This window comes from Tympanuchus pallidicinctus, unplaced genomic scaffold (assembly GCF_026119805.1).
Source record: "Tympanuchus pallidicinctus isolate F22 unplaced genomic scaffold, pur_lepc_1.0 scaffold22, whole genome shotgun sequence".
NCBI classification, from domain to species: Eukaryota; Metazoa; Chordata; class Aves; order Galliformes; family Phasianidae; genus Tympanuchus; species Tympanuchus pallidicinctus.
Genome location: NW_026294739.1, coordinates 7,933,167 through 7,957,405, shown reverse-complemented (window position 1 = coordinate 7,957,405; position 24,239 = coordinate 7,933,167). Strand labels below are relative to the sequence as shown.

Below are 24,239 nucleotides of genomic sequence, written 5' to 3'. Positions count from 1 at the left end.
TTGGTGAATAACTTGTGCAAATAAACCCTGATCATGGAATCCTCGGTCAGTCATCAGATGGTAGCAAAACCTGGGCACTGTGGTCTAAACCTACGTGTTTCACTGCTGTCTTGAAGCCGTCACTTGACTAACACGTTTTAGATTCATGGGAAGTGAGTCAGCTTGAGTAACTCTAAATGATCTCAGCGAATAGAAGCCACAGTAGCTTCTTTTCTCTGCTTACGTGCTCAGATAAGGGGTTTGGAGAGGGATGGCAGTAGGAAGGAGGAGAACCAGAGGAACAAAGCCTGGTGCTGCCTTGGGGGAAAGTGGCCATGTTTGGACTGTAGCTTCCAGCTGCCATTCAGCAGTGCCTGTGTCACTTCCAGAAGTCAAAACATGTTTGTGACTTTCCTAGCACAAGGTCAGAAGGCTCTGAAGTGGTGACATGTGGTTATTACATAAACAACAAAGGCTTACTAACTGTCTGTAATGCTTTCCACTTTAGCATTGCCAGTTTCACAAAGGTTAGCAGTACTTTTCTGAAGTGAGATGAGTTTTTTTTATCTATTTTATACCAACTGCGTATTCTTATGTTAGTGAGCACTGACTTCATCCCTGGCTTGTTGATAAGGGAAGCAAACACAGAGATGAGTGCCCAGGCTCTCACAGTGAATGGGCAGTGAGCCTCACCCAGCTGTCCTGGCACCCATTCCTGTGGTGGGCTCCCCAGCCAAGGGCTGCTCCTCAGCCTGCCCTCTGCTCTCATTGCTGTAGGGGCAGCTTTCCCTCTCCTCTGACCAGTAGGAAGCCAAGAGCTGCGTCCCTTTGTGAGCGTGTTCCTCTGGGAGCAGAGAGCAGTGCTGCAATAGGAGTGCTGAATGGTGACGTGTGCCGGTGAGGCCTTCCAGAGCCTGCCTCCTTCAGAGCTTCAGGCTGTTTATTTTTACCTCTCCACTCTCTTTGGTATTTTAGATTGGGCTCACACCACAAGGTTATTTTTCCCCCTCTGCCACTGATACATAATGACAAACTAAACACATGGCTTAAGTGCAGTTTAGTAGACTGCTTGTTACCTCCCGCACCTTTGTTTATTTATTTCTCTGCTGATGATACGAGCTGGCAAGAGTCACTTCTCTGCAGAAGGGCTCAGAAACTAGGAAGGAAAAAGAACAACAATATCGCATGTTGAATTACCAATTCATTCACCATTAATGAGTGCTTTACTCTATTTCCTTCCCACTGGGGTTGTTGTGCAGTTGGTTTATGTGCAGTACAGAAACTTAGTGAGCTGTCAACGAGACACCGACTTTCTTAATTCCAAGCATAGCTGTCTGCTTCTGCGCTTATGTTGTGTGGAGGAAGAACAAGGAGATCCATTGCTGACTCTGAAATCAGCTTGCTTGCTCTTCAGTTGTGAGAGTAACTTCAGCCGACTTAAAGCAAACATGATTCTTGGTTACTTTGACATGTTGACCTAAATTAAATGATGTAGATATAATGAAATTTAATGGGTGCAGTGGGGCTGTGTACACCAGAGGAGAGAAAAAGCCCTTCCTTTTGTGCTATTACTTATGAACAAGGATGGTACAGAAATGTCTGTCTCTGAAACTGGAATGACTAGACATGTTTAACATAGGAAGAAATAACATGTTATTTTCAGTTCTGGTTAATATAATTATTTTTTTTTTAATTGACATTTAAATGCATTGTTTACCCACGTACAGTTTCTGCTGGATGAACCTGCTTTTGTTGTTGAGTAAGCTGATGTCTGTCCACTGACTGATGAATGCTTGTGATCTATAAGCATAGGTCTGAGTTAAAGGCTCACCGTGTGGCAAGCACAATGGCAGAGGTGGGACGTTTCCTTGTTTATTTTATCTAAGTGATACCCAAAGCCCTTTCACTGTGTGTGAAACATTCTGCTTTTATACAAGTTCCTCCGTGAGCTTTACTTCTCTGTTTTTTGTTTGCTAGAACATAAGCTACCCCCCAGTCTGGGTTAGTGGGCTGCTGTCCGTTATGTGCTGGGCACACATCCTGCACTACTTGCGCCCAGGCACTGTGTGGAGCGTAGGAAGAGGTTAAGGGAGGGCAGGGGGACAGCCTTCCACTTCTCTGCCCTTTGGAAGCAAATGCAGCACTCCTCTGTGCGCTCTGAGCAGGCACAGGAGGAAGTATTCCCAATTTGCATCTTTCAGAGTGAAAGGGATAGGCTGAACTCAGCCTGGGGCGTGCTGATGGATCTAACAGCTTGTCCCTTGAGTCTGTCATGGGGGGAAGCTTTCCACACTGCTGTGCGAGTGCCACGGCACGTGTTGGCCTTGGTGACTTTTGTTAGGAATGCCTCCATCCTGTTTCACAGGCCATACATAACACATGGTGTTTGTAGCAATATCTGTATAGACCTTCGTTTCTCTTTGTGCACGTGTGTCTTTTTTTTTATCTGTTCTTATTTACAGAGTAGTCTCAGGTCTTAAAAGGGGTTTAGGGAACAGAGTTTGACCATCCTTAGGAAGGAGCTGTTTCTTGCCTTCAAAATTCTAAGTCATGCTCAGCAGATACAGGAAGGTGCCACAGAGCAGAGCCATGCTGACAGTCGAGGAACTTGGGAAAACAGTCCTGGGTCCCACCCCTAGCATGGTGATTCCACGCGCAGGGAGAAAGGCAGTTATGAGTAACTATTAAAGCTAGTAATGAGCAGACTTTGATATTTATTCCAGAATATGATGTGGTCTGTATCTTTTGTATTCACATACTATGCAGTGCATACTAAGATGTGCTGAGCTATCGTGCCGCCGTTGTCAGTATATAGGCACACTTTTTTTCTTCCATTCACGTGTACTTCCACTAGCAATTGCAATAACAAAGCAAAGTGAAATATCAAAACAGTTATTATTTGAAAATAAGTTACTAAAATGCATCCACCTGTTTCAGAGCTCACAGCTCATCTTAGCCATTGGTTGCCTTTTACATGAGTGTAGCGGAAATGCAAAGTCACAGCTTGAAGCAGTGATTGAGCACCTGGTGGGCAGGCAGGGCCAACCCAGGGGAGTTCAGGTGCATGGAATGTACCTGAGTGACTGGCAGTGGTAGGGCCAGGATCCACCCCTTCTCAGGCCTCACTGAAGGGCTGACAGTGGAGACAGGGGGATCTTGCTGGAGATCCCTGCTTACCTGAGGCATTCCAGAGGTAAGCAAATGTTCTTACTTTGTTTCTGTATCCATTGCTGCAGCCAAAGGCTTTTGCCGCCTTGCTATTATTGGTGTACTTTCCATCATGTTATAGCATTATAATGTTATACATGAGTAACGTGTTTTTCTGTTTGAGTTATGTCATTGTGTGGTGGTTCTGTTCTGCTGACACTGTGTCATCAGATGGCTTGTGTTAGGATCAATACTTGATATTGTCATAAGCAGAGTTGCTGTGTGGATTTATCCTCGTAGCTCTCTCAGAGTTAATGAGAACTGTATTTGAGGTTAGTTAGGAGAATTCACTGGACTGAAAATAAAGAAATACACAAGCAGAAACTTAGTTTATCCTCTTTCCTAGTCAAATAACAAACTGTGATTTAACAGTAATGTTAGGAATTCCCTAACATATACAAAAAGTTGCAGTCTAGGTAGGTGGCAACTTTTCTACAGGTGTATCTCTCAGAAATTTCCTGCTACTTATTTCTGTGCCTGGCTGTTCAGGTGTTTCTGTACTCTTTGAAAATTATTTATTGCATTTTACAAGCTCCAATTTCATGTTTCAAGCCTGTTCACTTTAGAACAGGAAAAAAAATGGGCTGGTTTTTATGTAGGAACGCTACCCTGGCCTACTGTGTTGTACTCAGTCACTGCCTCTCTCTTGATTTCCCCATTCTTGCATCTTCCCACTCCCTGCTTCTCTGCCCCCTCGCTCTTTCCAGCCCTCGGTGCTCACTGCTCTTTGTGCCTTTCTCCCACTTGTCTCTGTGCCTGCATGTGTGCCCCTCTGTATGCAGGGCACAGTGTGTCCTTGTCTGGCAGGCACCTATCTGTGCTCACCACCCGTGCCGTCTCAAAATCCGCTGCTTCCAGGAGCTCTGCTTGCAGGATCCAGCACAGCCACCTCCCTGTTTCTCTCATCTCTGCACAGCTCTGTTAGTGTCAGCAATACTCCCTCACCTCCATACTGTCAATGTAATGTCTTTGGGTTTGGAAACATGCCTGCCTCCTAGCTTTAGTATAAGGCTTTACGTTAAACAAATGCTTTTGTGTAGATAATTGCTATTTGAATGCCTGTTCCTTCGATAAAAGATGATTCAAATAATAGGTAGTGACTCCTCTTTCAAGAATCCCTCTGCCATGTCTGCTCACTTAACATGTTTCTGTATCAGTGGCTCCCTGTTCATTGCACACGCAGTATATACAGATGATTACATATGTAGTGGCATACAGTGCAATGTCTCAACACATCTGTATCAAGCCTATTTTAAAGATACTTAAACCAATTAAGTAAATAGGTAGCTGCCATGGCTGCATTCTGTTTCCATGGAGTGACATGACATGCAAGGATTTTGGAAGTATGAGCAGAGATATCTGTGCCAATGGATACTGCAGTGTGCTAGAACAGGCCTGCATGTTCCTGGAGCTCTGATGCTTGTGGGGTTTCTCTTTCCTACCACTATTTCCCAGTGTGTTTTTCAGAAGACCCCAGCTCCAGATACTAAAGAATCTGGCCAGGGATCCAGGTTGAAAAATGTGGGTTTCTGTAATGCTTGGGAAGCTGTGTAATTGGGGATGGGAGGTAGCAAAGGACTGTTGCAGCTGGAGTTGGAAAAGCTGGGCAACACAACCTCTGGGCCACTTTTGGATGCAGTGGCTCTCACTGCTGTGGCTGCAGGAATGGGAAGTGGGCTGTGTGTGGGCACGCAGGGCCTGCTGTTCTTGGGAGCGTGCTGGTGGAAGTCAGCCCCTCTCTGGGCTCTCTAGTGCTGGCAGCATCACTTCTGATAAGCTGTGCTTGTGCTGCCTGCAGTGGGAGTGGGGCTGCCACGGTGCTGGAGGGAACTGCAAGATGGTTTTCGTGGAAGAGCGTAGCACTGGGGTTTGCCTGATCAAACAGCTGCAGCTGCACAGAGGATCAGTTGGTAGTCAAAAGGATGAAACTTGAAAACAAGAAGTCCTTATGTGTGTGGTACAAGAATTACAGGAATTAAAACTGAAGAAATTAAAAGAACTTCAAATCTTCCCCCTCACATGTTTCCTTCCCTCTTCTTTTTTTTTTTTTTTTTTTTTTTTTTTTTCCCTCCTCCTTCCTCTCTGTTTGCTTGGAGGCTTAATGGAAGTGGAAAAACAGAGGAACTTCAGATGTTTTCATGTAGTGCAGCAGTATTTAGGTAGACTAAATGGCTGTATTTAGGGTGAAGAAGGTCATCTCTTGTCTTTTAGTTGTGGCTTCTCAGGGTGAGCCTTCTGCTTACCAATATCTGTTGCTGGATGAAAATGTGCCTTTATGCCTTTTCTTGCTGTTCTTTGGGAGAGGGTGAGGGTGCATTTATTATGTTTTGGACTCCATGCACCTCCTCCTAAGAGAGGGGAATGTGCAAGGAACTGTCACCAAACTTAGCTTTCTGTATTTTTTTCCCTTGTGAAATGCAAAGTTTTGTTCAACAATGTGGTGCTCTACATGGCTGTGCCTGTGAGGTCCCACACTGAGATCTGCTGGAAGCCTGACCAATTTGTACACTGTCCTCCTCTCACTCTTGGAGATGTGTTCCTTTCTTGAAGAAAAATACACGGAAGCACTGGGAAGCTTATTGTTGTGTTTAAGTAGCTGCAAAAAGAGGGTGGTGATGGGCGCCTGGTCTCTCCCTGTGACTGGTTGCTGAATGTGTCCTGCTGCCTATAACTACAGAGTACATTTTACTGAAATGCTGTCCCGTGTCTTGAGGATGCAAAAATAGCAAAGTGAACCATGATAGTGAGAAGTAATGCTTTCTAGTTGCTACTATCAAGGCCTTATCTTAGCAGGTATTTTCCCTTTTTTTTTTTTCTTTTTTTTTTTTAATCTGTAAGATAACTGTAATGAAAACTGATGGAGGGTAAGTGCTGATAGTACGACTATTTTTAGACAGCTTGACAGGAAGTGTTTACTTCTTCCTGTTCTGTTTGATGTTCTGTTGACTTTCTCATAAATATTAACCCAGCTGGGGCATCGGTGTCTGTTGCTACAGTGGGATGATGATGATGATAATAACAATAACAAAAGTCAACGTCAGTAGTAGCCAAATTGAAATATCTTCTTTTGCTTTAAATAGATCAAGTGGATTCTGGTTGAAAAAGCACAGAATTTCCTATCAATTTTTATGGTTGCACAGGACTGTCTTCAGATTTCTAGCTGCATAGTTGGGTTGGAAAGTGGGATTGGCTTTACCCATGAGGTGTGGGCTCACACCAACGCTCTTCAGGATCAGATTAAGCTTCCAGCACTCCTGTCCATAGGTGGATGTTGGATTTCTCTGCAGTCCCCAGTCCAGTGATATTTTGTGGTTTTATTATGTTCTTTCTGCATCCCCAACTAAATTCCCTTGTGGAATGGGATGCTGGATCCATTTTCTCCATTACTTACTTGAGTGATTTATACTTTCATCTCCTGAAAGCCCCTGCAAGTGCTGCCAACAGCCCAGGGGCAGCAGCAATAGCAAGGCAGAGGTGAAACTCTGTAGTAAGCCTTCGCTTCTCACCATGTCTGATTCCTATGGCTCACTGTCATGTGAACGCTGGCCCTGCAGGATGCTTAGAGCAGTACCTTCTGTCAGGGTGCAGCACGCTTCTAGTGATGATATCTGAGGTTTGTGTTTCCCCTTCGAGTCAGATGCTGATGTGTGAGGTCTGAAAGGCAGGAGGTGCCGCTGTGCAGGGTGGGATGGCTCTCGCCAAGGACTTCTCACGAGGTGCTGTGGTTTCCCTTTCCTGGTGCTTCTGAACGCTGCAGAAAGCCTGCCCCAGTGCTCTCCTCCTTAAATCTCATCTTTTATGATGAGTGATCTTTTGCATTTAGCATCGCTATGTCCGTGGCAAGACTGAGTGACTGTCACCATCCCTGACCTTCTGCCTGGCAGCCTGTCTTCAGTTTTGCCTGCGTTCCTTTTAGACATAACTGTTCCCAGCTCACTCAGCTGCTTGACAAAAGCAGAAATGACAGCAAGGTGAGAGCTGTTGTGTTGGCTGCCACTCTGTGTTGCCTTCAAGTCATCATCGCATTACATACAGAGTGATAAATGATAATTAATGTCTGACTAGAATCTAAGTAGAGTCCTAATTATATGTCGGGGTAAGTTTTGGCAGAAATGAACAATTGCTATCCCTGCATCTTAATTTCTGCCACAATTTCGAGTGAAAGCAGAGTCTGCAAAAAAGGAATATGTTTGAAGGAAATCTGTTTTTCCATACATTCACTTGGATGTCACCAGTTCTAGTGAAAGCTTTGGCAGCGTAGACAACAAGACTGTTTACTTCCTTAAAAAAAAATAACCAAAAAAATGTTAGGGTTAAAGCTCCAGCATGTAGTCTGTAGCATTTAAATTATTTACAAATGCAGTTGCACTTTCCCAGCTGGAGGTACTTAAGAGCATAAGGCTCTATGGAATGCCTGGCTGCTGACAGAAAGAGTGGCTGGTCCAGGGAGCTGGTGATCTATTTTAAAGCACAATTGCATGTTCAGCACAATTAGAAAACTGATCGCTTCCCTAAAATAAATCAATATGTTTGCTAGCATAAATAATTAAGACTTCTTGAAAAGCAGCATTGGGTTGGTTTTGTTCTTTGTTTTCTATTTGGGTGGGGAAGTCTTGGAAGTCTAAACAGAAGGCGTCAACGTTTGAGTACTACCTAAAATAATTAAGGATCCCTTGGTAGTTGGTTTGAGATGCGTCATAACAAAATACAGAGCAACATCACTTCTATGCTAAATTGTTGTCTTTTTTTTGTAATGTTCAGGAGATTTGTAAGGACAGGATTATTTTTTTTTTTAATATGAGTTAATAAAGAATATTAACAACAGATACGATTAAAACTTTAATAGCAACAGCAAATAATTTGCAACCAGACTTTTAATACAGTAAGAAGGCAAACTGCTTGCACATATGTGTAGTTAGCTTGTAATTTCTGTTCATATTTTAATCTCCTTTGGAGTTCAGTATTAATCTTTCAAAACACACATGTTACTAATCAAAATATTACTCTTCTAAAGATTTTTGCCTGAAATACCCACCAGAAGATGTATGTTTTTAGAGAATGTGTTACAGCTTAACAAATATAGACCAAACAACTCACATTTGGGCAAGTTTTGCTAATTTTTTTATGTAGTTGAATAAAGAGCCTCATGGATGTGAATGTTAATTGATACCAGCAACACAGATTCATTAGCTTTGGTTTTTGTATGATTTTATTCTCTTCTGGAGTTCAAGTAAAAGAAAGGGAGTGAAACCCTGTCAGGAGATGTGAAATGAAAAACACATGTTGCACAGAAAAGCTGTCCAGGGTATGGAGCAGCACAGTGCAGCTCGTTAGATGCTAAAATAACTGCTACTTCATTTGATATTGTGAGCACATTCGTGTGCCATGAAAGAACAAAGCAAGATCACTTCTGAAAAGTGCAGAATGTTTTCTGTTGGGGCTGTTTTTTCCGGCTGGGGTAACGGGAGGTGCAAGCCTCCCCGAGGTTCCAGCTCCACCAGCAGAGATCCTGGGGCTGACTGGCGCATGCTGTAAGGAAAAGGATGACTCCTGATGTATGGCAATAGTGAGCACTATGTATCTACAGCTCCCATCCCTGGAGACTGCTGTTTGTGCAAGTGTGGATTTCTGGGAAGAAATTCATCATTTGCCCCATGTCCTGGGCCGTAGACGTGTCACAGCTGGGACAAACGTGGCCTGATGAAAAGGGGAAGGGTTGCTTGGTTTGCCCTGCTTGGACCCACCGGGCTTGGGGCTTTTTGAGTAGTGTTAAATAAACAAATACATAACTCTTCCTTAATATTTACATCCTGCAGAAATTCCAGAGTCTTATGATTTGCAATCTCTTCATTTCAGGGGGAAAATTACCATTGGGTTTCTGGATTCAAGATAAAAAGGATTTTATGCCACTGCTAGTGGAAATAATTTGTATTCTTCTTGTGGGATCTTTGCTGTCAGAACAAATGACACGTCTGCAGCTGCTCAGTTTGGGAGTGTGAGATGATGGGGCATCAGCACATGAGACAACACTGGTTTCGCAGGGCCCTTCGTGTACAAATTTCACTTTGCGTTTCCCTTTCTTCCTTTATCTGCATTTTGTGCCTCATTTACCAGCTGTAAAAGGTTATGCTCAGAAATTGAATGAGAATGTTCATTTTGGTTCCTTGCTCCTGGCTGAACTGTTTGCGTATGGAGACTGTCTCAAAGTGAAATTGCCCTGAAATAATAAGCAAGGATTGTACATCTGACTTTGAGCTGAAAGAAGCCTGACTGGGAGCTTTTGCTCCTTCCCATGTGAGGCTGAAAACAGCCCTCTGCAAAGTGAAATTGTGTGCTCTGAATGGTCAGTTTCCAGCCACTTGTTCCTGCCTTTGTGTTAAGCATTGGCTTGAGCAGCTCTTCCGCTTCGCTGTCAGGGCACAAATATGGGCTCAGTTTTGCTGGGCTGAATGAGCCACGTTCTGGCAGTCCTGGAATAATGCAGTTTGGAAGGAACTTCTGGAGAGGATCCAATCCAGCTCGCAGCCCATCCAGCTAAATCAGGCTTCTGGGCCCTTGGCAGGACAAACACTGAGTCTGTGATGATAGGGAGCCCATGGGCCTAAAGTGCCTCTGCCAGCTCTTGGCCACCTCGTGGGGAAGCATTCCTGTTATGCACCCCTAGGTCTCCCCTTGTCATGGCTTCTGTGTGGTGCAGCTCATCTCCTGGCCATTCTGCTGTGGCTTCTTTGTCCAACACTCACATCCTGTGTGTGAACCCAGCCTTACTTGGTACTTCTGATGGAAGTTCTTTACAGAGTTTCTCTCCATACGTATTTATTTGTAGTGCTGTCAGACACTGCAGAGCTTCTGTATATTATACTTTTCATCAGATGTCAAGGTGAAAGAGGAGAAAAGAAACCAATGATGAGGCACTAGCACATGCAGTGCCAGGCAGCATTCCTGTGGTCAGTGTGCCTCTGTCCTCCCAGCTGTGATGAGAAATGCCTGCTGCTCATCAGTGGTCGACAAGGCTTTACACACACAGTCATTTATTTCATCTGCCTCACTCTTATTACGCAGCCAGAGAGCAAAGGGTCTGGTGGTGAATCTGTCTTTCGTGTGCTCTTCCCTAGAGGGTGCCATCGTCCCGCGCTCTGCAGCCAGTGCTCTGCAGCCAGGAAGTGTGCAGCCCTGCCAGGTGTGCTGCCAGCACCTGCTGACACCAGGAGGAACGGGGCGGCTGAGTGGGGTATGCCTGTCCTGTAGCCACAGACATATACTGCTCAGTGAGACGCTGTGCTCGCTCAGAATGCTGCACTGAGAACTGCTTGTGTCAGAGATAGTTTCAGCAGGAGGAAATGTGGTTTTGAGATGAGGTTGTATGTATATATTCAGAAACTGCACTGACCGTTTAGCAGAGTGAATGCTTCCTCCCCAGTTTGCTAAGCAGTCATTGGAGGATGAAAACTAAAGAAATGCAAAAGTCTGTGTCCTTCTGACCCTACACTGCCTTGGGAAGGCCACGTTCGAGGTCGCAGTGCTTCTGGCAGTTAACTGTTTTGAAGCAGCACTTTGAAACACAGTGTTTTTGAAATACAATGTTTTGAAATGACTGTTAGCCCTCAGATAGAGGGCGTGCGAGGAAGAGAAGGCACTGATGTTATTCATGGCTTTAGCAATCAACAGTGCATCAATTCTTCCTCTGAAATGAGAGTATGATCCCTGTCTGTGTGCTAAAGCTCCTTTCCTCAGTGTGCTTCCAGGGGTTCAGACCAGCAAAACATAGCATCCTGTCTGGGCTGGGGAAAGTGCTGGGATGTGGTGGTGTTGGAGGAGAGGACAGGGCAGCTCCTGAGGAGGGATCCATGCGCACTCCTGTCCTTCCCTTGTGGCCTGACAGCAGCTGGGGGCAGGGAAACAGTACTGGAAATAGTGCTGTGAGGTTCTGCTGCAGTGTGGTGTCTGTCTGCTGCAATCTCATGCTTGCTTTAGAGATGCGGTCACTGCAAAAAGCTTGAAAGCTTTCAGTTCATACTGTTCAGGCATAAAACCTGATTGGAAAGGAGACGTGTTGATGAATTTATTTCATCAAGCAGACTGCTGTGAAGACTGCATCTTGGTATACTTTGTAGGCTTGAGTGCTGATTCCTTGGGAGCTGGTGAGGATTCCGTGGTTGTTTTGAAGCAGCCAAGCATGAAGAGAGCCTTTCAGAGCTGTGTACATATTTTCCCTCTATTTTCCTTGCTAATGCCTCCAAGCCTCTAAGAAAACAAATACTGACTGCAGACAAGGACCTTTGATGTGTCTGAGGAAAATTCCCTTTGCTAAAAGATAATGTCAGCTCTTTTGTTTTGGGAGCGTGAGGTGGGTGATAAATTGTAAGGTGCTGACAGGTGACAGTAGCTCACCAAAATTTCAGTGACCTTCATCTGCATCAAGGTAGAGTGATACTTCTGCTGTTGTAACTTGCTTGAAATGCTTGCCTGCTCCTGCTATGAACGAGGCCTTTCCTGCAATTTTTCTGTAACTGAGTCTCTGCTGTCTTTAGTTCTTAATGGCTTAGGACTCTGGGGAGCCAGCCTGAGCAGACTGCCATCAGCACAACAGAGGCGTTCACCTAACACTGCTGTGTAGGGATCTTCAAGCTTCAAAGGCTTCTGCAGAACTTCTCAATGCACGTCATGTAGACATAGAGGGGCTGTTGTTTTCCAGAGAACTTAAATAACTAAAATATGCATGCCGTCTTCATGACTGATCAGCTACAGGCAGAGGGCTCTCTTTGCTGTGGAGACAGTCAGTGTTTCCTTTGGGAAGGATCTCCTCCATGAGGTGTCTTCTAATTAAAGCTCTCATCTGATGGCCAGCGTACTGATAAGCTATCTCCTTTTCTTTCATTCAAATGACACAAATTCAAATTACATAAAAAGAGGGGAAAATAAAAAATTAAAGGATGTGAAAACGAAACAAATGTGGGGTACTAAAGAGGTATGTAATAGAACTCTAAGGAAATATTTGATAGTATCTTTAGAAAGTCTCTCTTCCTGCAGAAGCGGAAGAGCAGGAGCACTGCAGAAGAGAAAGATGCCAGAGTTTGGAAGGTGAGGGGTTTATACCTTGCTGCAGGACTCTTGCCAAAGTCGGTGTACCTCTGGCATCTCTTCCACATGGAAGCTGAGGCTGGATGACGGATAGCTGCTAGCTCAAGAAAGCAGATGCCTTTGGACTTTGCTTTCTTATCACAGACTTAATGAGACATGGCAAGTGTGACCCACTTCTGCCACTGCACAGCTTTGCTGCTGCACAGACCTGGCCGTTGGAGCTGCCGAGGACTGGGTCACTGAAATCATCTGGGTTAAAAGAACTGTCTTGCCTCTGCATCTTTCAGCTACTTCTTTTTCAAATAGTGATATCTTTAGTGGTCCGCTTCCCAGCCTCTTCTGTGGGCTGTCATCGAGGGCTTACTGCTGCTTGAGCATTGCCAGTGTGAGTGGTGGTGAAGAGTGGAGGGAGGATGGGCAGTGGATGGCTTTGAATGGGGGTTTTCCTGAACTAGCGTTGTTGCTGGAGTTTTCAGAATGGGGAACTGAGGCATTGCTTGCACAGATGAGGATTTTGCTTCCCAAAGGTTTTCAGTGAGTTTAGCTTCTGGATTAAAGTGCTAATTGTCACAAAACAGTGCTTGATGTTTCATTGTAAGAGTAACTAACACCGTTAATGGTGTGTAAACATAATGTATGTTAATGAGTTCCCTACATCTAAAAAGTAAGTTTATGTGGGAGGCGGGCTCCAGGCATTTTTCATGGGCTGGGAAGTTTCCTTTCAAAAGGTAGGTCATGTTTCTGTGAGACTTCCTTCAGAAGTGCTTGGGTTTTTTGTTTCTTTAGTTCCTCAGAGGCTGGTGGGCTTTTGTTTGTTGTTGTTTTTCTGTGTGCTGTAGCTGTTTTTTCAGCTCATGAGTTTTGATGAGGCCTAGAAAGCCAGTTTTAGCTGCCTTGGGCTTGTACAGTTTACTTGGTTTTGGACTAAGCCTTGTTTTAATTTGGTACAAGATGCCGTGCCAAGATTATGTCATTCCTACTTGTATCTAATAATATCTTAATCCACAAATAATTCTAAGGAAGTCACTTAGACCACTGTCAGAGAAGAATTTCAACCAAAGACAACTGAAATGAATGGGATTCTTTTCTGAGAGCAATGCAAAGCTTTGGGTCAAGGCCCATGATGCTATCCCATGTGCGTGTCATTTGTGCTATGGAAACCCAGTGTCATAGAAATCCCTGCCAGCCCTCCCAGCTGAGCACTGGGGAGTAAAGACGCTTTACAGGCGGATGTGAGATGTGCCCCAAGGTAGCAGAGCAGTTGCCATAACAGCCAGCAGCAGACATTATGCAGGAAGTTATCCAAGCCCGTATTGATGCTGCTGGAATTAGGGCAGGAATTTAGCTCTCCCAAGTTGCTGCCAAGTGTATCTTCTGCGTGGCCAAGGTATCAGGCTCAGTTCTGGAGTAGTAGGGAACTGATGGCAGTGCGAACAATTGCAGCAGGTGGGCTGCTGGTTTGGTGCAGAACTTGCGCAGCTGTGCCACTGTGCTCATATAATCGCATTAGATGAGTCAAACTACCAAGCATGCCACACAGCCTGCTCTGTGAGGTACGCCTGTAGAGGTGGGCACGTCAGTATGCATGTGAGGGCTGAGCTGGGCAGGTCTGAGGGCAGGCAAGCCCCATAGCTGGGTGGGTTGTGATGCTAACTGTACTAATGCACTCAAAGCCATTAACTCTAAAGAAAGGCAAGAAATAATGGTAACGAGTGTATTACTTTTAAAGAATATATTTGGTTTTTTTCTGGCAAATGCTTTAATTACAGTTATGTCTTTTGCCAGATTGCTAAGCCATTAAACTCTAATCAAACCCAGAAGAAAATACTTCCACAGAGTGCTTTCAGTGCACCTCCTGCCCAGGGTTGTAAGAAGGAGCGTTACTTACAGGGAGCACAACACCACCACTATAAGGCTGCGTGGAAATTGATGACAAACCTTCATTAGGAGTCAAAGGCTTTCGATGTACAGCAAATACATTTTTGGAAGCACTTAAAATCAGGTTATACATATGAGCTTAAAAGCCACTTCTCTGGAAGCCCTATAGGAAATTGTTAGTTTTCAAAGTGTGTAGGAGAGATCCATTTCTGTATATGTATTTAGCGTTAACTTCCTCTCACATGCTGTTACCTTACACTGCACACCATTAGCCTGTGCTGTTTCCAGGTTGGTCATGTGGTTTCTAAGCATCCCTGGCTGCTTTCTGAGCAACTTGTCGAGCAGAGGCTGCTCCTGCTGCTGCCTGTAGCTGCCTGTAGCTGCCTGTATCCCCATGGATGGAGCACAAACACACTTTGCTTTTAGCGCTCCTGGAAGGTTGTTGGTGGTTCATTCACTGTGAGACCCTGTTAGCAGAGACCCTCCTCAACACAAGTCTCCTGTGTGGATGTAAAAATGTATTACTCTGCAGAACAAATGCATGTGTGGGAACACACAACAGCTACGCTATTGAAAGGCATTTTGGAGCTGAACACTGCTGGCTCTCACACAGCCACGGCTATGTTAACATGAGCTGGATGAGCCAGTCCAGATTTTTTTTTTTCCCCTTGTTACATTTACAACTCAAATGAGCTTGCTGTGCTTCGGAAAACTGCAAGAAGTGAAAAGATTACAGTCCAAATCCCTCAGTGAGCTTTAGTATTTTCAGCGTTAAAACACCAAGTATTTTACAGACAGCATGCTGATAATGAGGGCTAATAACTTTCCAGATGTTTGCTGTTATTGTCCTACATATGACTCTTTTTTTTTTTTTAAGGTATGCAGAGAGATCTTACCAGTTGTTGGTGGTGTGTGTGCAGCAAACAGCTGGTTTGTTTGAACTTGGAATTTTAATACTTTCAGTTCCATGAAAGTGGAATGGGAGGAGGCTCACTGTACAAGAGAGGGAATGCATTTTCTCGTGTGAATTCAGAAGCAGTGAGAGGGAGGGAGAGGGTGGAAAGGATCATAATACTGCGTGTGCTTCAGTTTCAGTGGATCAAATCTTTCCTCTATCTGCATCCAAGCTATTCGGTTGTGATCAGATGATCAGAACTCAAGGAAGCGATTGGAGAGCAAGCTGGCTGCAGCTGCACTGTAGGCTGTTTTCAGGGACAAGGAGCCACTGTTTTTCAAACATAGCGTAAACATAGAAGTTATATTGTAGGCTTCAGGATGCAGATATGGGTTGTGCTGCCAGCATTGTTCTGCTTCAAGCCTTTCGTTCTGTGGTACAGAGGAACTGTCCACATATTTGTAGACGACGACGGCGAGAGGAGTTGTCACATGAAATCCTGCCACTGGACAGTGATGAGGAAATGAGCAGACCCAGGACTCTCATCATCATGGTATAGTATACTTTGATCAGCAGAGAGAGTTTGCAGAATTATTATTACAGATGCTATCTGATTTGTTTTCTTTAACTGTGCAATTGGACAAAGCTTGACAGGCTATTTGCAGCTGTGGATCATTTTGCTGTGGGTTTGCTGTCTGTTCACAAGCACAGCTGAGTTGTTACTTTAATCTCAGACTGAAGCTGTGAGCTGCACATAGGCTGCATGTAAAGGTTGTGCCTGGTTAATTTGTGGATGCATTTTGTTGATGTTTGTAAGAAGAGCAGTGTTGGAGCCCGTGGTTGTGTTTTATCTCAGACTTGAAAATCCGAACAACAGACAGCTTGGAAAACATTTGCTAAGTCTGCTCATCATTAAAAACAAAAGCGAAGTCAGAAAATAGGCAGAGAAAACTTTACTTTCCCCTAGGATGTGGCTGGAATTTACATCAAGTTGTTTGCAGATAAGCTCCCATATTTCTTTGCTGCAAACTGTTTTCAGCAGGATCGTGTTTGCAGGCTCACCCCTTCCTGGTTGGGCGAGTTCCCTCAACTCAGTAAGGAGTCTTGCTGTCTTAGGGAGTTGTTTTCTCTTGTGATTGAATGGGTTCATTTTTATTTTGTGGTTGAAATATAAAGAGCACTATAGCTTCATTAGGAGTAAGTGACGAGGTTGTTCTCATTACAAGTCATTATTTCACAATGGAGAATACATTGACCCCAATTACTGCTCCTTGCTGAACACAGGTATAACGAGCATCACCAGGCCCTGAAGTGGCTGGGGTCTGACATGGCAGTGAGTTTGTGCTGCTTGGTTCTCACATGATGAAAACATCATGAAGATACCAGAGATAGTATTTGTCAGCTTACCAGAGCAATCGTGTACTATTTCAGCTTCTGAAATTGTTTGGATTTGGTTCTTTTTCTGTAAAGGATGTTATAATGAAGTCCGAATTACATCCTCTGACACCTCACTGTACTACACAGGGCAGTAACTTGAGTGGGTGGTGGTAACATCAGGGAGCTTAATAGCTGTCATGAGGTCTGGCAGTGGTTTGGGTAGAGCCTTGCTGCCTGTGGAGGTGAGTATTGCCGTCATGGCAACTATAGCAGCTAGAATCTGATCCAAGTGTGCTTTAACTATCAGCTGAGGGTATTGCCCAGTGCCCAGGTTGTAGCTACTGATCACATGGAGGGAGGCAGCAGGTTTTATCACTGTGAAGCTGATGTTCAACTGTCCTCTGCTTCAAAATCCAGTACCTATAAAACAAACATTATACTCCCAAAGTTAATAGTGAAATAAGCAATCTCAACCACATTTAAACAAACAGTTGCCTCCCTCCCAGCGATAAGCTCAAGAATAGTGAGTTCAGAAAGGTCTGGAAGAAACTGCAGCATGAATCATCTATGCAACTTGCTTCAGCCCTTGCAAGAAAAGGGCAGGTTGGGGTTCTGGCAGGAAGCAACACCCCAGTACCTGAATGTGGGCTGTCTGCAGCCTGAGGAGATCCCATGTAAGTCCTTGGATGGGGGCTCTGGGCAGCCAGCCCTCACTGTGAGAAGGGACTCCCCACAGCCTGCAAGGCTGGGGGTACTCAAGGGTCTGCCACCCATTGCCTTTGCTCAGAGATACACGTGCCTGTTGTAGTAATGGCACAAGGAAATGAGGGCTTCTGCAGCAATTGCTAATGCACTGGTGCTTGTTCTACCCTTTCCCAGTAGGTCTGTTTGGGCTCCTTTCCTCCCCCAGCTCACCTGGAGAAGGGGAGGATGAGCAGCCCAGGCTGGCTGTGGGGCTGGTGCTGTCTGGGCCAGGTGTGTCAGGGAAGAGCTGCTGGCTTCAGAGCGCTTCTGCAGTAGGAATAAGTGGTCCCATTTGCACTATAATTCATGTGTGACTTGAAAGAGCAGCATGATAAAGAGGACTGGGGGCTACTGCATCTTAATGAAGCATGTGTTACATTCCTAACCATTTTTCCCTTTGGTCTGTTGTAGATCATGGAAGTTTGTGTCTGGAAAATACAGTGAGACAATTATGTAGGCAAGCAGAAGAGTATTTAGTTCAAAACATCATTATTCACATTGTGCAGATGCCAGAACCTGAGCTGATTTTAAATGAGATTACTGAGTTTGCAGGTCTGAGGGAGCGAGTATGGCCAGAGAGGTGGAGGATCCCAGAGTGCAGTGCCTAAGGTGCCCTGAGGCACCCAGCTCTCTCTAGGCTCCTGGTGGTCCCCTGGAGGCAGGAGTTGGACTTGGTGGTCCTTGTGAGTCCCTTCCAACTTGGGATGTTCTGATTATATGAGGAGTTGGCACTTCTGCCATTCCAGGCTTCAGATGAGATGGCCTGTCACTTAGTAGCCGGTGTGCCATGGGTGCGTGCCTTCCACTGTGTGTTAGTGTGTAGTTTCAATTTTGGATGATTAATGGTGTCCTGTTTATGAACAGCATTTTTTAAGTCCGCAGCTCTGCTGCAAGTTCTCATAAGTTTGCACGCCCTGTAAAACAAAAGGAAAATCCAAATGTTGCCTTGATACAGAGAGCAATCCTGAGGAACAGAACAGCAGTTTAAGCTAAAATACTTGGAGTAAGTATGCGGCACCACAGCTACGATGGGTGACAAAAGGAGAAGCAAACAAATTTCAGCTGTTGCTGGTCAGCCACCCAGTAAACACTGCCTGAAAGTTGCAGGCATCACAGCAGGTATTTCTAGAGTTCTAGTCCTTATTGAAAAGGGTGAATGATGTTTTTGTCCACCATTTTTTTTTCTTTTGCAGTTTGTTAGTTTAGAAAACTGGTATTTCTTCTTGGCAAGATGGGTTGATAATGTTTTAAATCCTGACTGGATCCACAAAGTAGGGAAAAGATGTAAAGAAGATAAAGATACCTGTAAGTCCTCTGTCATTGAGTATGGTCTGCCATCTTGGACAGAATCCTGGGAGATACCGGAGACACATAAAATAAGTATCCAAACAGCTGCTAACTAGATGTGTAAGTTGAATTGATATGTTCTACGCTGAACAGACCGCCTTGTTATTTTCTGTACTGTTAAGCATATGTCTTTAAGAGCTGGTTTTCAAAATAAGACTGCGGGGTAGTGAGGCTTCAGATATTAAAAACTTACGCAGACTGAATGCAAATGACTGTATATACTGTTTCTGAGAGGGGGAAGAGAAGGAGGAGAGGAAAGGAAGGGGCCTGAGGAAATAAAATCCAGTGCTTAGGGCTTTGTGGTACTGTTTGCAAATAGAGTACTAACACTTAGTGTGACACTCTGCATTTGGAACTTGTGACTGGAAAAGAAGTAAAGCTTTATTTAGTAGGTCATTTATTGCTTTCTTTTCACATGATTTACTATGAACGTTGGCAGCTGAGATTTGTGTTGAAGATAAGAGCAAAGCATGAATTATCCCCTCCTCCCTTGGTACCCAGCTACGCAAACACATGGTAAAATGTTTTGCATTTTAAACAAGATGTTTTAACTTGAAGTGACGTGTAGCTTGAATTCAGCAACAGCAAGGTGACGATATTACTCTTTGTATTCAGTTTTTCATTTCTGATGAGAGTCAACCTGCAGAGATTTACTCTCTTTGTTCCAGTAGTGGAAGCGTAAGAACTTCTCCTGTTGCACAAATGCAGGCTAGCTTCTCTGCTGACAGAGCTCCTTCTCATGTCCCTTTGTAAATGGAAGGTTAGTCTTGCAGGCTAGCAGTAGAAAAGATGAAAGTATGGCTTTGAGTTTTCTTTCTTGACAATTTAATAGTGATAGTTGTGCCATATACTTACTGCTGTATGCCACCAATAAATGGCAACTCTATAAATCCTTTAGAGATTCCACTCACAGCTTATTGATTTTATAGGAATTAGGCTGGTATGCACCTAAATGGAGAGGTCAGTCTTAGGTTTACCTCTGTGAGGTGAAGGACTTTCTTTTACTCTGATGACTTAAAGGAGGAGTATCATTGGAGAGCCAAATCACTCAAGGCTGGAAGGCTCAAAAGAAATATTCAAAGTAATTCTACCCTCCAACTCAAGTCAGAAGCTTCAAAATGAAATAATGTTATTGTCATTTAAAAAGGTATTTGTCTTTATTTGATCTTAATCAACTTCCACTTTGACATTTGCCCTCAGTGGGAACAAATGAAGACCTGCACTTGAATAATGTTAGTAAAGAGAGGAATGCACAAAAAGCAGTTCTAGTTCAAAAATGTGTTTTTGCAATAGTTCTTGTTGTATTTGTGACTTCATTCTTGTATCTAGTGCTATGCAGGCCTGCTGGTAAAGTCCATAGCCATGAACTCTCCCTTTCAGTGGGTGTACCCCAGTGGCAGTTGGTGGGGCTCAGTGCTATGGGGATGGTGTCTTCCTCACTTCTTCAGAGCAGTGTGTCTATTCCTGGGCTATAATGTTTGGTTCTGGCTTTTACCAGCTTAAGCAGCAGATATAGCTCTGGATATAGTTTCTTGAGTACAGACAGGAACGAGCCCAAAATAGGATTTGTTTTCATTCTTGAGAGCAATGCAGTAACATTTAAAGTATCCAAATAATTGAAAAAGTGATGGCATAATACCAGCCTTTTTCCACTGAGCAAGTCTTCTCCATCTAACTTCAATACTGATTAGATCTCTGTCTTGAGGAACCATATATAAAATATTGTTCACCTCTTGTTAATGTTGCAGTGATGTGTTTAGCATTATAGTATGTGGGATTAAATATGAATCTATTAACTGTGTTCTTATGGCAGCTATGAAGTGTGTGGATTCAAAATAATAAAGCAGGTGATGAAAGCATTCTTTTACAGAAGAGGATATTTTTTTCCCTTTTTGCAAAAGAAGCAATTTATTTATTTGTAAGCAGTGCTTCCCAGAAAGAGAAGGGTAGGATATAACTTAAACATATATGGAAAAGTCTGTGCCGGTAGCACTCACTGGGAGTCCTTCATGAAGGCTTTGTGGCTTTATGAAGTTATGTGCTCAGAATGCTTCCTGGGAGAGAAGGTTACCTATGGGAAGGTGACTTGATGAAAGCCAAGAGAATAAAGAGGAGAAGAAAGAAAAAGGAAAAAATAAAAAAAAAACCCACAGCCTTTGGCTTTCAGCAGCCTCACTGCTTTGCACGTTAAGCACATTTGTAAGCAAATCTGTGCATGCATGTCTCCATCTGCTGCAGTTCTATCTGGGGGGTGCTGTATGTCATTCTGCCTGATTCTACTTCTGATGGGCTGTACCAAACACCAGCCTTACATGTTTCCCTGACTGTTTTGCTCCTCCATTCTTTTTTTGTGGTTGAAGTATTCTCATTTTACAAAGGAAAACAGAAGAGTTGAGAAGGAAATTCCAATGATCTTGTCTGGTCTGGGATTCTGGAATTGGGTGTCTCTGGTTGTAGAAACCTTAAAATGTTTATGGTGGTGTATATGAGAATATACCAAATCAGATCTGTGTGCATATGTTGCATTTGTTTGTCTGCTGGCTGGGCTGTGTGGGTGGTTTAGGATGACAATGTATAAAGGACTGGGAGCACTAAAGCTGCCTGCTGCTGCATCTGCTGAGAAATAGTGTTATCCCATGCTGATCAAGCTCTGTTACAGGAGCAAGTCCCAACTTGTGTGGCAGGTTGGGGCAGCACAAAGACCCACAGTTACCTATAGGAAACTGACTTGATGAAAGCCAAGAGAATAAAGAGGAGAAAAAAGAAAAAGGAAAAAAAAACCCACCAACCTCTACAGCCTTAGGCCATCAGTAGTTGAGATGTGTTCGTAAGCCAGCAGGACGTGGCAATAGCCCCATGGTGCTTCCAGCACACAGCCAGCATAGCTCAGGGGTTTATATGGTGCTACCTGCAAGCATCTGCAGCTGGAGGGGCTGAGGTCTGGAGGTGAGCAGCAGCATGGGGCAGCAGGGCTTTTGTTTTCTGTGCGGTGCTGTTTTGGGACCAGGCTTTGGTGAGCTGGGTGCAATAAACTGCAGTTGATTCAAAAATAGATTAAACTCCTACTTCCTGAAGCTGCATCAGTGTCCATCCTCGCTCCGTGTCTCCTGATGACATTAACCCACTGATGACTGTGGCACTGAGAGCTGCCGTGGCTTTATTTCTGCACAATCATAGAGACAGAATATCATGAGTGCAGCTGATCTGGATCTAAATGCATATAGCTGTCCAGCATCTGTTTCCAGGCCTTTGGCTACAAATGTGGGGATATTGATCTACCCGGGAGCAGCTGTGCTGAGAGAGCAGGGCTGGTGCAGGGTGGCCCTGCTGAGGGACAGGCACGTAGCAGGGAAAGCTGTCATGGCAAAGGGTGTGTGTGAGGGGGAATGACTTGAAGATGAGAGAAAAACCAAGCAGAAAACGCAGCTGCTCCCCATCTGAATTGAGTTAGGCATGTGTTGAACTTGGGTAAGATTTGATTTTTGAGGGCAAGTAACTGCTGCAATATGTTGACAAAGCAACTGCTCTCCTACTGACAGCCCTTTTACCTCCCTGCTTGTTGTTTCCAAGAGTTTTGGTTTTGCTCTACAGTAAGTGTTAGTCCTTCTAGCGATGTTCATTCTCTCTCCCTTCCACCCACCCCTCCTCCCCCAGGCACTTCTCTCCCAAAGTGAGAGAAGTCTTCAGCTTTGACTTCTGGATAAACTCTATCCATTCACCTCCATGTTAGTTGGGAAATCTGAATAGTGTTTGACAAACAATTCTTGGTATTTTCCACTTCCTTGGATTTTTTTTTTATTTTTTTATTTTATTTTTTACAACAGTAATTTTAATGCCCTCGGTCTAAGCTTAATTTGAATAAATTAGAATTCCAGTTCAGGCCATTCAGATGCTCGCCTTAAGCAAAGTTTCATTGCTTGTGAGACTGCAGCGGATATCTCTGAGTGTCTCCATGATTCATAGTCTTCTCTATGTAAGAGTTGCTTGATTTTAATGCACGTAGCTTCTGTCGCTCTGTAGCCTCTCCAGCAACCTCTGAGCAGCAAGGTGGGGTGATGCAGTGCAGTCCAACAGGAGCCACTGCACCTCCCTTTCCCCCAAAACAACTGCTGAACCATCTCATTTCAAGCCTGTGTAGCTGCTGATAGTCCCAGGCTGCAACAGAAGGATAAACTGAGCAAGGCACTGCAAGTACATCCGTGCTTTAGAATGATGCGTGGGTTACTCTATGTGCTGTAACACCTCATGCAGATGGCCTCCGTGATCTTCTTTTCCATCACATCCCAGGAGAGTTATCACCTGACTTCTAAAGGTTCTCAAGAGATTCTGTCTTCTAGATTCCATTTCCCATATCATGCAAGCTTCTAACGAAAGGCATGGCTGCTTTTTGACTGTTAGGCAACTACTGTCAGTCCATGGGTGCATGCCATTGAGCTCCAGGATGCAGTACCTCCAGTAGCTTGGATAAGTGGACAAACATAGGTGATTTTAAGGTTCCTTAACCAAAGAAATATCTGAAAATGCAAAAACCCGGGATTTCATTTCTAAGGCTAAGCAACCTTTCAGCACATTTGATCCTATCAGCTAGCACTACCTGGCAGCTCTGCTTTTGTCAGTGTGTGAAATGAGAAATTAACTCTGCTAAGGTTCTCAGGTAACTGAATTCTTGCATGCTGCAGTGCTGCTGTTTCAGGAACACAGAAATGATCATAGTGTCATTGCAGTGTCTGAACCTAAGGAAAGCAGAGGGCCCAGGAAATGCAGGAACCATTCCTTGTCCTCTGGGTTTTGAATCACTTCCTGGAATAACCAAGTGTTATGGCCTGAAGTAGTGAGTAGAATGCCATGGGAAGGAAGGAATGGCATTCAGCATCAAAAGGCATGTCACTGTTTACTATCTGAGGATGTTCTGGGAGGCAAGGTTCTGACACTGTGGGGCACTATTCCATATCTGGTCCTTCATAAGCCAGCTCAGATGGTTGCCCAGCACCTCCTCCACTAAGCAAACTGTGCGTGTGGATGCATCCTCAGTCAGAAGGAAGCTTGGCACATTGATTCCATTGTTCTGCAGGCCACTTATTTTAGAGTCAGGAACCTATATAAATAAGTACATGTTATTAAAAAAAAAAACAAAAACAAAAACAACCACACTGTACCTTTTTCTTCCTGTTAATTTGGTGCCTCTTCAGAACAAAATGTTATGTTCAGTCTGAATAGAAAGAATTTGCATGCAATATCTTGCTTTTACAGTTGCAGTCTGTTAATAATTATTGCCAATTTGTGGTTAGCTTAAAACATAATAGTGTCTGTGTGTGGTTTTCAATGAAAAATAGCCATTGTAATGTTTGTCAGACTTCTTTATGCCTAGGGCATCACTCTGAATGCAGGGTATAGAACCAATTGAATAGCACACTTCATGTCTTGGTGTTTGTTTTTCCTTACTTCTCATCTGTCAACTGCTGTGCTCATTTTCTTTTTATTACTACTGATACTTGAAGATGAGACAGCCGAATTCACTTCTCAGTTTTACATGTGTAAATTCAGCAGGACACATTTCTGACTTAATGCAGTAAAACAGATTAACTCTGCTGCTCGCATGTTCCTCTTTTTATAAAGAAATCGTGAAATGGAAAATGTGTGTGGCCTTGCTGGGTCAATGAGTGGTTAGCTATGAAACTGGCATGCTGGGAGTTAAACTTATTGGCGTTATCACTGACAACTTTCCTTTGGC

The 24,239-nt window shown here is 44.0% G+C and overlaps 2 protein-coding genes across 8 annotated transcripts in view; both read left to right on the top strand.

Annotated features, from left to right (window-relative positions):
* Nucleotides 1-24,239, top strand: part of SERPINE2 (serpin family E member 2) — a 606,689-nt gene that overhangs the window by 288,642 nt on the left and 293,808 nt on the right. The gene's annotated exons all lie outside the window — the stretch shown is intronic.
* Nucleotides 1-24,239, top strand: part of DOCK10 (dedicator of cytokinesis 10) — a 136,339-nt gene that overhangs the window by 3,823 nt on the left and 108,277 nt on the right. For 3 of the 7 annotated variants that reach the window (XM_052686392.1, XM_052686390.1, XM_052686397.1), the window contains exon 1: nt 15,288-15,593. The exons of 2 other annotated variants lie outside the window; for them this stretch is intronic. In XM_052686392.1, the coding sequence (XP_052542352.1) occupies nt 15,429-15,593 (165 nt within the window). In that variant the 5' untranslated portion in view covers nt 15,288-15,428. Of the gene's footprint in view, nt 1-15,287; nt 15,594-24,239 lie in introns of those variants that run through there. 2 more of the 7 variants (XM_052686389.1, XM_052686388.1) reach the window with 1 other exon arrangement.